Raw genomic sequence first — 13,674 nt, forward strand, 5'->3', positions numbered from 1 at the left:
CTAAAGTATAAATTATTTTTTATTTATAAAGATTTCTTTATGCACATTAAGTATGTATTAAATTTCTATGTAATAAATTCCTGTATCACAATGGAGGAATGTTACGAATATCTAAATATAAACACAATACGCATTTAATCAATAAGCCGTGTTAATTAAAAATCAATTATGCTTTGACTTACCGTGCGTAATATTGAAGAGAGACGGACTGAGAATGGCGGGACAGAGGAATCTTAAAAAGATCGATGCGGAGATGAGATTGTCCGCGATGTCCTCGCGGCCCAGGTCTGCCAGACGCTCACGGAAAATGCGGAAGCACTCGCGTAATTCTAGCGGAAAATGAGCGTGGCTCGATAGTATTCTGCTCCAGGCCAGTTCCACAGCGTTGCGAAGGTTCTGCTGTTGTTTGTGCAAGGCGGCGACGGAAGCGACCTTGAGTGGATCCACTTCGCAATCGCCACCTTCGACCGCGCCTCTCACAACGGCTCCCAGAGTCTCCTGTAGATATCTGTCTCCGGTTAATTTCAAATAGGCTTCCATCGCCTTCGTGGCTAACGAGTTCCCTCGAAAAGTGAGTCTTTCATCATCTGAAACATTAACGAATACAAAATTATAAAATTATAAATTATAAATGGAAAACAGGAAAGAAATAAAGTAAGAATTACGAATTCTCATGAACAACAATCGTGTTTGAAAAAAAGACATTAAAGGTATTAACAATTTTATGTGCAAAAATTAGTTATACGAAGAAAGACTGACCTATTCGATGAATGTCCATCATGACGAGATCGGCGAGGAATTGCGGCGCTTTTTTCTCTCGTTGCATCACCGCTACCAAGGCAGTCGCGATGTCTTCCTTCGCCTTGACGCCGATGACGGGTTCCAATTTTTCGCATAGCGACGCATAATCGGTTTTCAGATATTCCAGAAACTCTTGATACACCTGAACCGGCAATATATCAACTGACTGGAAACGGCACTTTACTCTTAGTGCAGGAGGCTCCTTGAGAGGTCCCTTGTCACCTACTACGGGATACCATTTCTCCGTCAAGTAACGCGATGTCACATTGTGTACTGGTATACTGACAGAACCTAGAAAGGACAATCGGAACATCATTACGTGCATTTGGATCATGTTACATTGATTACAATAATTCGCATTATATAATTTTATGTTCACATATTATTAAGTGCACATATATTTTAAATTTACATCTACATACAGTTTCAGACATTCTCCTGTATATAAATATAAGGTATAAATAATGTTAAGAAAATTTTGATTATTAGTAACCTAAAAAATATTAAGATTCTCTATAATCGAATACTTACCGATTAAGACATTTTTGTCCCTCTTCTTTTTCCTGTCCGCTTCTCTGTACAGGTTCACCTGGATGGTGTTGACAGACGGCAAATGATGGAAGTCGAAATGCTCGCCCCAGAAGCACAAGTCGGCCTTCAGCTTGGCAGTCGTTCGCGCGTACAAGGTGCTGTCGAGGCAAACCTCGCAAAAATATCGCTTTTTCGCGGGCACGCCCTTCGCCTCCAATAACCAGATCTGTAGGGAATTGTCCGTTCGGCGTGTCTGTTCCGCATCCGGCTGAACGGATTTCCTTAAGCTGCACATACAATCAAATAGAAAGCTTAAATAGAAAGCCTGCCTATATGAATCACGTATAGATAATTTGATCAAATAAAGATCGAATAATGAATCGAAATCGAATTTAGATTTGAGGATTGTACTTCAAAATCAGATATTATCATAGCAAGTATATTTATGATAATGTTCTAATTTGCATATGTATATTCTCTCGATCCTCTTGCGGTATTACCGAGATGAATACTGCAACTTTGCATAATTCAAATCAAATGTCATATCCGTCAAGAACTTCATGGTCGAGAAACTATGCGGTAAAATCTAGAGCGTCGCGTACGGTACTCGGTTTCGAGATGATCGGTATGTCATCCTCGCATGATGAAAACGAAACAGCGGTTTAACCCGACGGCGATAAATAAAACGACGCGCAACCCGGTCCAACCGACCTGTGCAACCACTGGTCCCGTTCGTGAGCGGTTCTGCAGCTGAAATACTTGGGCCCGCCGGTGCTCGGCGTGACCTGGAAGCAGTGGGGCCTGCCGAGGAGGCTTGGATGCAGCGGCGTCACCGCCGCGAGGTCCATCGAGGTCACCGCCTGACCGCACAGCAGAGACTCGTGCGAACGGCATCCCCGGAGACCGGCGCCCCGTTGCTTCTGCCGCTCAAGCTTCGTTACGCTCTTCGTCCTCTTCAGAGGGTTCGACCGGAACGACCGCTTCGAGAAGAAGTTCTGTAAATGAGAAAAGACGGATCTCGATTAAGAGTCGTGCGCGGTATTTAGTACACGAGCCATAATTCGCGAGCACACCTCGCTTGAAACGTATTGCATGTATAAATCTTATCTCTTCAGTGACATAGCAGTTGAAATTTATTGTTTTTCATGTCAGCTTGTGTAATGTATATATGTACAGCAAAAGAAATTTAGATAAATTAATTAATTAAAATATAATGTAGATTTTGATATATGTTTGTACAAAATATACGGAAGCATAAGTTTCATATTACTTTGCCTGAAAAGAATTTCTTGTAATATTGTCTTTTCTTTAAGCTTTTCTTTGTACACAAATTCATATACATCCTAGTCTATACCATTAATCATGACATTCTGTATTTTCTTGTCTCTCATTTCGTATATTGTTTACCACCAGAGAGAACGCATTATTCTACTTCCGGACTTGTGAGTTTGCTGTATTTCTTTCAGGCCATCGAAAGAGAACGGGTTTGGCTGGTTGCCAAACTCACAAAAAACTCGATACGCTTTCGTACAGTAGAAGAAAACTTCATAGCATTATGTTTGATATCACAAATACCGCAGCAAGAAACATATTTGCTAATGTCCATTGTCCAATAGTATCGATTAAATAAACGGCATTCTTTCTCTCTTCTCTCTCCATTCCCCCATTTTAGTTTAATATACTATTTAATAAAAATAAAGAACGTATATATTTAATTTAACAAAAGCACTGTTTTTACAATACATTTTTATAAGCGATAAAATATATACGAAGTATAATTTTAATGCTGAACTTTAAAAGTAACCCATAAACGTGATTACATATCGATACTAGGTAAGTGGCACGACGTGGTGAGGACCTTGTTCTGTCACGTAATACCAAATGTATCACTGTAACTTACTTAATATTAAGAATATATGTGCGAATACATTTTTTATAAGCAATCAGTAATTTTTTCTTTTCAAAAATATCGAGTTTTTTCAGCAAGATTTATGTGTATGTGTGTGTCCAATTTTATTTTAAGTTATATTATCGAATGTTGTTTTAAGTGGGTGTACAAAAAACTTTCAGAAATTTATAAGGAAAAGTATGTTAAAAATATTTTGCGGTTCTCAACCAAGTGTAAATCTATACAAGACTTAAAAAAACATGCCAAACTTGTTCCAACAAGATTAATTTTTCTTTTGATTATAAAGACGTTGTTTGCCACATAGATTTTTGCCTTATATACACAGACTTTCAATACTGTTATTTTAAAGAGCCAAAAAGAGTTTTGTGCTGAGAGTTTGTCTGACTTATGGAGGAAATAAAAATGGATACCTCTACTCTTTAACACTTCCGCTCATCATTGTTGCTTCGCAATTTCTTTGCAAAAAAAGATTCTATTCTTATATCAATCGCTGTACTCGTCAAAGCATTTGTAAAAATTGATTGTAAGTAAAAGAATTAGAGAATATATTCAAAAGAATTTGCTGTTAAATAATTAGACGCGATCTTGAAGAAAGCGTTTTGGAACTGCTTCTAAAATTGAAAGAAATTGCGCAACCGATATATTGAAAAATGAGAGAAGTATTTTGAAGAGAAGACGTAATGATAGAAGTGATTAATTTATAGACAAGAGAAATAAGAAATAAGAGAAATAAATCATTCTTTATTGATAAAGAATCTGAGACTCTCTGAAAGGATTTCGCAAATGGACTTCGTAAAAGTTTCGTTTTTTTGCGACAGCTATCCGCGATATTTACCCTCGTACTAAAATAGTTGACGATCATGCTGACAACTTTGTCGTCTTCGTTCTCCTCCATTGGCTTGACGCACATTTTTCTTCTCACCATTCGCGCGGTTCCAAGTAAATTCGGCCGTGTGCGAGAGAGGCCGGGTAAATGTTTAACGAGCACTTTTATTGAGTTTTATGATACTTTTTACATCGCGAGATGAGGCGGCGGGTTCGCCAGTTAAAGTGTTTGAGGATGTTAAAGTGTTTCATCTCCTGCGAAACATTTTTCACGTAATCTGTCATTTGATAGTCGATAATTCGGTTTTAACATTTTTTTCTTTATTAAGCGGTATCCATAATTAATGTAGAGAATCTAAGCCGATTTTTAGTACTTTTTGAATTAAAAAAAAACCTAAATTTGAGAAAAAAGTTATAGCTTTTGCTAAAGTTTCTTTGATGACGGCAACTTCAAAAGATTTCGCATAGGTATAAAGTATAGTATGACGTCACAGCACATTTTCGTGTACTATATTTTCTTCAATTTTGAAGATATTGTAAAAATTCAAAAAGTTTACAAAGAAAGTATGCCATGATCTATCAGACCGCTTAATAAACAAAATTTATGTTAAAACCGAATTCTAATATTTTAAGATTTTTGTTAAATTAAATAAACACATATTACGTAGCATTTTTTTATTATCTATAGATTTAAATCGTAATGTTAACATAATAGCGTAACATTATATATGTTTTTTGATCAATTTATATTATCGCCTATTATTACCTAAATATTATCTTATTTCCGTAATACGTTTCCAGAACAGAAGCGCATGCACCTACTACGACTAAAATGACTGTAAAACATACTGCTCGCGATATTCGTGTAATCGTTGTAAGGGTTACTTTTGGATGACTCTGTAAACTTACTTTTAACTGATTGTTTTCCATGGACATTTGTTTTCAGTGGTTTCTACGATTTTAGACGCAACGATCTCAAAACTCTTTGCGCAAACAGCGTGCGAAGCTTTTTCGCTGCCCGTTACTGTCACGGAATATTATCGTAGTAAAACGCCGCGTTATCGTGCACGTGTACGTGTTTGTGAGATAAGGCTGGCCGAATGTCAGCATGCAATTCAATCGCGCGCGACGCAACGTCGCGAGTTTTGGTTGGAAAGTTCGATGGAAATTCTCAGATACTTTTTTCGGGATTTTACTCCTCATAAAATATCCACTCGGCTCTTAATTAAAATGTATCTTTTATCACTGGCTAATGCGCACAAAAATTTCGTTATCACGCAATCCTCAATTTAACATTCTTCAATGAGTTGTTCACTGGATTCTCCGAGGGTCTTTCACGGGCAGTTAGTACGACGAGTCATCTACCCGTAAAAAATTTCTAGAAGTCATGGAAAACCGAGCACGTGCTGATTTTTTTCTCGTCTACGAAATATCCCACATTTTCTGTATCTTCAGTGACTCGCTGTTAGCAGAAAATCCACTGTTAAGTGTTAGCAGATGTTATTCTCGCGAGCACGAGACGGGATCACAAGAAAGAATTTTAATATCAGACGATACGAGTTTCACGTTTCACACAATGGCACTTGAGCGTTTCGGAGACATTCTTCGGGCAGCCGTTAGCCGGCAAATGAATGAACGGTTCGAACAAAGTTTCTTCGAACCCACGCTCAGGTAGGTATTCCTACAGCTTTGAAAGCGACATCTCGAACGTCTTTGAAGTGCTATATACGCCCTTACGGTCTTCGCCCTATCCAAAATGGCCTTGCAGAACTTGCCGGCCGATTCCCCAACCAGTGATTTAAATCGGAAGGCCCTTTAAATGGTCACAAGCGACCTTACTTCTCTTCGCGTACGACGACCGTCCTGAATACTTCCGCGACTCACCATGCCCGATCAAGCATTTTTTGCCCACGATGCATCATATTGAATTTCATAATTCAGCTAACGAGCAGCGTCATGCATCGGCGAGGATAATGACCGATCGATGCATTACGTGAATGCATTTTGTCTTTCGCCACGGCGTCGTGACAGAGTCATGGAATGTGCTTAGGTCGCTTATAAACAGATCGTTTCGCGCGCGCGCAAATGTAGGATACCTTTTTATTATTAAATTAAGAATGACGTTCGAGACAAGATGTACCAATTGATTTTTTACATCCTTTTGTATCGATTAAAATATTGAAAATAATTCTACATTCTTTTTCATTCCACATGTAACTTCGTTACAGAGACTTTTCTTGATGATATTGAGATCGATAATTATTTATAGGTATCATATTTTTATTTTATGAAATTATATATCCTTAACATTGAGTTTTGATTGTAATTGCTTTTTAAAACTCAGTTTTAAAACAATTTTTTAATTTAAAATTCAAATAACATTGTAACAATTATTAATTTTTAAAATCATTTTAATAATTGCTTTCTACAGTTTTTAAATAGATTATTTTCTATCAGATATTATTTTCTAAAAATTTTTATTGCAGTTTTAAAGATCGCTGTCGATCTCGAGAAACATGAAACGAGTTTCGCAGAAAGCTTAATAAGAAGTGACAAATATCGTTCATCTCAGATCTCAACTTAAGTTTTTGTGAGAATACCACGATTTTAAGGCTCGATTGAAAGGCGACAGAAATATCTTGATAGCAATAATTAATGTGACTGCAAAAATGTGACAACTCTGTTCAAATTTCTTTCAAGTTCACATAAAATTATTTATATGAAGAATTACTGAATTACTAATAATTTTTTCAAGAAACCTTTTTAAATTCACTGTTTATTTATGTTACTTAATTTTTGTATAAATCGGTACAAAATCACAGTTAAATAAATTAGATTGAAAGACTGTGATTTCGTCTTCCTACAATCTTTTTGACACACCAGCTACACAGTCAGTTACATACATCAGATTTTCATATATGCCAACAAACGCTCCAAATAAACTCAAACAATTCCTTTTTAAATGACGCGCAGTAAATTTAATCACATCATGCGTAATTATAGATTTGTCAATTTATAGGTCAGTGTAACTTTTTAAGATTAACCTGTTAATAAATGTTTTTGAAACACAACGACGATTATAAAGGTTTTTATCCACCACCATTTGACAAGACGTTTCTCTGAACGCGAATCGGAACTTTGTTCCGCGAGATTCCAAGGAAGCTGCGCGCGATTTCGCGGCGAAATCTCGTCGTCGACTGACGCAGATGTTGGCTCATCCGGGTAGCCGAAGTCAAGGGATCCTTGGGGCGCGCACCTTTGTGTCGCGACCGAAAACTCTGCCCCTGCATTCAGGTAAGGCAAAACGGCCTAAACCCCTCGGTTCCCCTCACGGTCCCTCTTCTACGGACGCGCGCTCCTCCGTCCCCGACGCCGCACCGGTAAGGACAAAAACGTCTTCGAGGGGTTCTCAAATTGAAGTTTGCGACATGCATGGCGTCCGCTGATTGCATCTGCGATCGGTCCCGCTCTCCCGCGTAGAACGTGCCCCGCGTACGAAATCAGCGGCCGATCGAAACAACGTCTCAAATGTTTCCTTTGTGGCACTTGTAATGCGCGTAAATTTATTCATTTCCGTTATGTTCTTTGAATGTTCAAGTATGGTATAAACAAAGACTATTATAAATATAAAGACTATTTAAAATAAATACGTTAGAAGTTAGAATCGTGATTCTTATTTAAAGTTTATTTAAGATTCTATGTTGACCAAACTTTTAAGTTTCTTCAATTAATTCTCTAATTGCATCTTTTGTTCTTCTAACTTTCTTATGAATGTTGTAAAAAAAAAATTCCAGATTCACAAAATAATTCGTCATTCCTTGTCATTTTTTGTCTTACCTAGAATAGCAATCAAATTATTAAGCCACGTACAGAGGACAACTGGTAAATGATTCGTTTCGTAAACGGTAGTCTGCGAGGTTCCTCAACCGGAAACAGCAGCGTAGTTGTCACGACTACTTGCCCCGAAACCAGTCCGTTCGTCCTTTTGTTCCTTTAAAACCCTTCACCAACGAGCCTACGATTCCCCTTCCGATCGAATGCTGAATGTGTAAACCGCCGTCACGCACCGAGCATCGTAAGAACAGCGTGTTTTCGAAAAAAAAGTTTTTTAAAAGGTTAATTGACAGTTGAACAATACGACACGCCTATCTTTCACTTTCGTATATTTCGTATCGCGATAGTTTATATCTAATTTTTGATAGAGAATCGACATAAAATAAAATTTCTTGTCTATTTATACTTTTTAGGCTATTTTATAATATACAGCAATTACTTTATTTTATTGTAGAGACATGAAAATAGATACGTATATCTTTAATTTGTAAATATGTTTTGCTCGGCGACTTGATCTAGCACGTGGGAATTGAGAACACCTGCTCGTGTGCGAAGCCTGGATCGATATTTTCATAGCGTTGCATGTTTTCACATTCGAGCTAAATAAGTGTTCTCATAATAACATGGACAACAATGCGGGTAAATTGACATTTATGAAGAGAATTTTACAGAATGAATAATTCTTGAAAATATTTAGAGAAGGAAAACACTTATCCCCATATATTTCACGCATAATTTCAAAATATCTATGAAGAATCTTACATTTAAAGGAAAAATTCGAGGAATCTCGTCGTGAAAAAATAGGATGCTTCTAATGTGCGAAAATAACGTGTTTCGCCTTCGAAGAAGACATCAGCTGGTTGGCGACTCGCGCAAGATGTGTGAGATCGAAGATACGTGATCGGAAGATTGAAATCTTATTCTCGTGATCGGCGAACAGAGCATGAATGGAAGAGCAAGACAGGGATTTCTCTGGGATATCTGCCCGAAAGCAGAAGTAGTAGAAGTTTGGACGTGAATTATATGTATACGATATAATCGTATCGGAACATCTTCCCGAGAAGGAGGACGTTAATCTGATAATATATCTCGAAATGTAGTTATACAGAGTAAACCTCCGTTCGTCCGATCCGTTGCCGCAAGAAACACCGGAGTGCCGATAAATCTGCACGAGGAGAATCCGCCGTGCGTGATTAGCCGAGATCTAATCCGCGAAGTTAATGCTCTCGCTTAGACGCTGGCTGACGGAAAAGTATTCGCGCGCGATAGCAATCTGCGACCCTTCGGGGTTAGAAAGAAATTCAACGTGCGATTGCGTGGTATCCGCTGAGGGGATCAAAAGCTAAATAAAACTTATAACAATAAAATCTGGCGATCACGACGTTCACTCGATTCAATTCTGTAAAAAAACTTGTAGGGTGACCGCTCGTTATCCTATTAAATAAACGATGTAACATTCAGCTTGAGGCCATTGTGTGATCTAGTGTCGATATTTTTATCATACATCTAAGATGCACTTGTTTAACGATCATTATGCTTTAATATTGATTTTACCACTTTCATGTTAAACAAATAAGAGCTAAAACATCGTATATAACTTAACGGTCATTACATTTAAACGCTGAACGTCGCTTTCACGTTAATAAAGTGGGAATTAGAACGCTACATTCAGCGCTAAATGTGCGGCGAGCGTACAAATTGGCGTATCGCCGCGCCGAGACATTTCGGAGTCGTTTCTACTCGCAATAATGAACAGAATAGATAAACGCGGCTGGTAATCACAGACTCCGCGAAACCGCACGGACGTTTCCCGCTGGAGCAAATCCGATTCGCCGCACTAGGCGCGAATCACTCCGTCATTACGTCGATTGTCAGCCCGATAATATCGACAGTGAGAGGCAGGTAGATATATCACCGTGACGGCGAAATGTGGGCCCCGCCCCCCCCCCCCCATTCAATTAAATTAAATTAACGTGAAATTGTCAGACGAAAGAGCCGACTCCGTTCCGCGTGGCGCGGGGGCGACGTTAAATATAGTCGCGGATCGGTTGACGCCAGGCGCCCATGGAAAATGAGATCGCTGAACCCGTCGCCGTTGCCGTCGTCGTCGCGGCGAGGCGGTCTATATACGGAGCACCGGGATGGTATAACGAACTAATTACAACGTATCGTGTGTGCGACCGCGCGAATCCACGGACACGCGAGCATTTCGGCGGGATCTCGTGAATATTCAACGCGCCGGGCATTAAGTTAGCCGACGAGCCGGCGTAAACTATGTACGTCCTCTCGGCTGTATCCGAGGGAGGAGGCTCTTCATCCCGGGCTCTTTCACCTCGGAGAATCAATTTTCATTCATGAGCCGATCCGCGATACATACATTGCAGAATGGCCAGTCGCAATTTACGAGAGGATATTGTATGTTTAAAGCGTGTAACGAATGGAACAGAGATAAAAGTTACGCAATCAAATTCGATTTCATAAGTAAACATCTTCTATGATTCTATGACATAATTGATATTGATATGACTCTTTTTCTTTAAATTCTTAGAAATATTTGATTTTAGGCGAAACTTTGAGGTACACAACAGAAAATAATTACGTACGAATTTTCTGTCGAAAAATCAACGGCACAAAAAGTAATTTATATTATTATAAATACTTAGCGATATTTTAAAGAAGCTAAAATGCGAGATTAAATGAGAACGATAACCAACATTTTCCGATAATAATATCTTTATCACTTTTCTCAGTCATGAATATTTGTCACACTCCTGAATCGTAAATAGACATTATTAATGAAACTCGATACATATTTATAAATATAATGCGAAAATGATAATTCGAATGGACGCGGAGTGTTTGTGTGTTACGAAAATAGAATCATAGCTTATCGACGCGACAGTATTGAGTGAAGTATCCGCTTTTAGCGAATTACACCGCACAAGTAATCAAATAATTTACTTACAACGATTCTGTTTGGGGTGACATCCAGGGGTCGTGCGCCGAGCACCGGGGTTGCGGGCGCGCTACCTCTTCGACAAGCCTTCTCGTACGATGTGTCTGAAACAGAACCGAATACCTCGCGTGAGCATGCGCTTAGACGCTTAGACTCAATAATAGTAATTGGCGTGTCGTGTTTCGGATACGCCCGCGGTGGTAATTCGGCCGTGCACGGCCGAAGTAAGCTGAAACCACGTTGTGGCGATGATTACATAGTCTGCGCCAATACTTGGTCTCTCGCTGCCTCTGTCATTGAGCGAGTAACGCGATACGTTCGTTCAACCGACTGAAGAGCGCTTTGCTTGCACAAAGCTACAGTTAATTTTAGAGCAACAAAATCTCGAACGTAAAATCTCAAATAATTAAAGTCAGAGATCAAGTTAATGAAAATGCGCTTTCGTAAGTAGTAGATAAATTTTATGAAATAATAGAAGGTAAAATCTATTAGAGTATCATCAATAAAGTATTTTCTCATCTTTCGCTTCTATTCATTTTTCTTTGAAATTGTATTTGTCTATTTTCGTTTCTCCACTGAGCCATTTGTATGATTTGAGATAACTATAAATATTCTTGCTTTCTTTTATTTGCTATTTAAAAAAAATAAAATCTTTGATGTTAATCCTCTTGATTATATAGATATCAAGAGACACGGTAGTGTCTCGCGCCATGATATTTTACGCTGGGATTACGAAGAACTGGGAATATGAGAATAATTTAACCTATTATTTCGAAAACTATAAAATCTCAAATGTAGAATACCTAATTTTCTCAAACATAAAATAAATATGTTCAAATTCTTAAAAAAACTAAAAATTATTATTAAAATCCTCTAATTATAATGCTGTTTTTATGCCGGAATATTACAATACCATCAAGTGAATTAGGAGATTTTTGCCAGATTAAAGCTTAGCTTGCCTAGTTTATCTAAAATATTCGCGGATTCGATTAACGTCTTCACAGAGTCTTCTTCTAACCAAAAAAGAACGCCAGTTGTATTTTACTTGCACCAACCGCTTCGGATAAGTGTACCAAGAGTAAATGGCTGCGTACTCTACTCGACGTTCAAACTCGACTTGTTCGCGTTTACTCCTTTGCCCCGGTGAGAGGCACTCGGATAACAGAAATCGGCCAAGGGAGAAGAAACAGAAAGCAGCCCCGTAATTAACGCCCTTACAAGAACCCGGGGTGCCTGCCGAGCCTTTCCCCCGAGCTTCTCTGTTTACGGTCAGCGGTTTAAACGGTTACCTCGCACAAGAGTCTCAAGTTACTTGCGCTTCTATGTAAAGGCTTCTAGACATGTACAGAGTGTTCTTGAATTCATGTCCTTAATCTTAATTAAAAACATATTTTAAAAAATCTCATTTAAAAACAACTTCTTTAATTGATTTATGGTCAATCCTCTATCGCATGAAATATCGAAGTATCAGTTTCTGAATTGTTATGAGCGATAAGAACTCTTATCTCTAAATAGATGAATATCAAGAGAAAACAATTAAACAAAGTTTATTGTCCACTTGACTACAAATGGGCAAATGGGTTTATAATTTTAGTATTTTAGATGTATTTTTATTAAATTTGATATTTAATCAGTTTGGAATTGGTTAAAACTGTTTAGTTAATCAGTTTTACGTTTGACGACTGAGACATCCCTGAATGTGAATGTTCTTTTTACACTATTATACTGGCGATAAGCGAAAAAAAAAAACGTCAATTGTACGTATAAAAGCACAATTCTCGAATGCATATTATATCAATAGTTACATAATTTCGAGCTACGACGAAGTTCTCTAAAATTTATATCCAAGCTAAAATAATGCATACAGTCAATGTAATTAAAAATCAAATTGATATATCTAAAAAGTGCAAGTTTCCTGTTTGGGAATTACGATAGCGTGACGATGTGTAGGTATATGTTTCGTCGACGACAGTAGAAACAGGATCTCTTGCATAGGAGGATCGTGTGAAGCGAAATCAGATCTGGTTGCCAGTTTCTATTGTTAAAATATATATGTAACATAATATTTATATAATCGAAAAACGCACGGATCAAAACATTTTGTAATATCATAAGCCTGTGATTATACAAATCATCATTATATAATTTTTTTATCAGGTTTTCAGTGAAAAAATTGTCTTTAAGACAAGAAATATAGAATTAACGAGTGAAAAAATATATATATATTTTTCAGATACCCGAAATAAAATAATTTCGACAACCTCAAAACTTTTCAGCGGTACTTTGTCGAGGCAAACTTCGACGATAAGCGAACAGAGATTGAATATATTGTGACTGGTCGTAATATATACCGCACGTTTGTGCGGGTTATGACGAAGATAATTTTGTGCATATACGGTTCTCTCTCTTTCCATCGTGGCTAAACATGGAGCCTAGCTGTAAAACCTTAATGCGAGCGTCTCGCCCTTTTTACGACGCAACGTAGAGAATAAAGATGTTCGGAAATAAATGCGCGGCCAATTGGAGCAATTCCGGTTGGGGCGTAAAAACATAAAAGGCGAGTAGAGATATTACGCGTGAGTGTTCCGCGTGCTTATGAGTCTTGCCGAACACACCTTACGGAAAGGATAGCACGTGTGTCGTATATCTTTCGGACAAATTATTTTCGCAGATGAATTATTATTTTGCATTACGTCACACGTAAAGTTAATTGCGATAACAGAAGCAGATGTTGATATTACGATATTTTCCTGAAATAAAATATGAATAAAATTGATCAGGGAGTTATTGAGCATTTGAGCTTTGGAGATTTTATGTA

The 13,674-nt window shown here is 37.9% G+C and overlaps 1 protein-coding gene and 1 long non-coding RNA gene across 24 annotated transcripts in view; one reads left to right on the plus strand and one right to left on the minus strand.

Moving 5' to 3' along the window:
* The window catches only part of LOC139809497 (uncharacterized), a 300,362-nt gene that overhangs the window by 190,539 nt on the left and 96,149 nt on the right, over positions 1 to 13,674 (plus strand). For 3 of the 6 annotated variants that reach the window (XR_011731108.1, XR_011731110.1, XR_011731107.1), the window contains one exon: positions 1,385 to 1,525. The exons of the other annotated variants lie outside the window; for them this stretch is intronic. This is a non-coding gene — a long non-coding RNA (uncharacterized lncRNA). Of the gene's footprint in view, positions 1 to 1,384; positions 1,526 to 13,674 lie in introns of those variants that run through there. 6 annotated transcript variants of the gene reach the window in all.
* Raskol (Ras GTPase-activating protein raskol) overlaps positions 1 to 13,674 on the minus strand; it is a 313,196-nt gene that overhangs the window by 6,893 nt on the left and 292,629 nt on the right. For all 18 annotated transcript variants that reach the window (XM_071772416.1, XM_071772412.1, XM_071772413.1 and 15 more), the window contains 5 exons: positions 10,866 to 10,960; positions 2,044 to 2,327; positions 1,333 to 1,619; positions 760 to 1,092; positions 183 to 587 (listed from right to left, as the gene is read on the minus strand). In XM_071772416.1, coding sequence (XP_071628517.1) covers positions 183 to 587; positions 760 to 1,092; positions 1,333 to 1,619; positions 2,044 to 2,327; positions 10,866 to 10,960 — 1,404 coding nt within the window. The remainder of the gene's footprint in view (positions 1 to 182; positions 588 to 759; positions 1,093 to 1,332; positions 1,620 to 2,043; positions 2,328 to 10,865; positions 10,961 to 13,674) is intronic.

This window comes from Temnothorax longispinosus, chromosome 3 (assembly GCF_030848805.1).
Source record: "Temnothorax longispinosus isolate EJ_2023e chromosome 3, Tlon_JGU_v1, whole genome shotgun sequence".
NCBI classification, from domain to species: domain Eukaryota; kingdom Metazoa; phylum Arthropoda; class Insecta; order Hymenoptera; family Formicidae; genus Temnothorax; species Temnothorax longispinosus.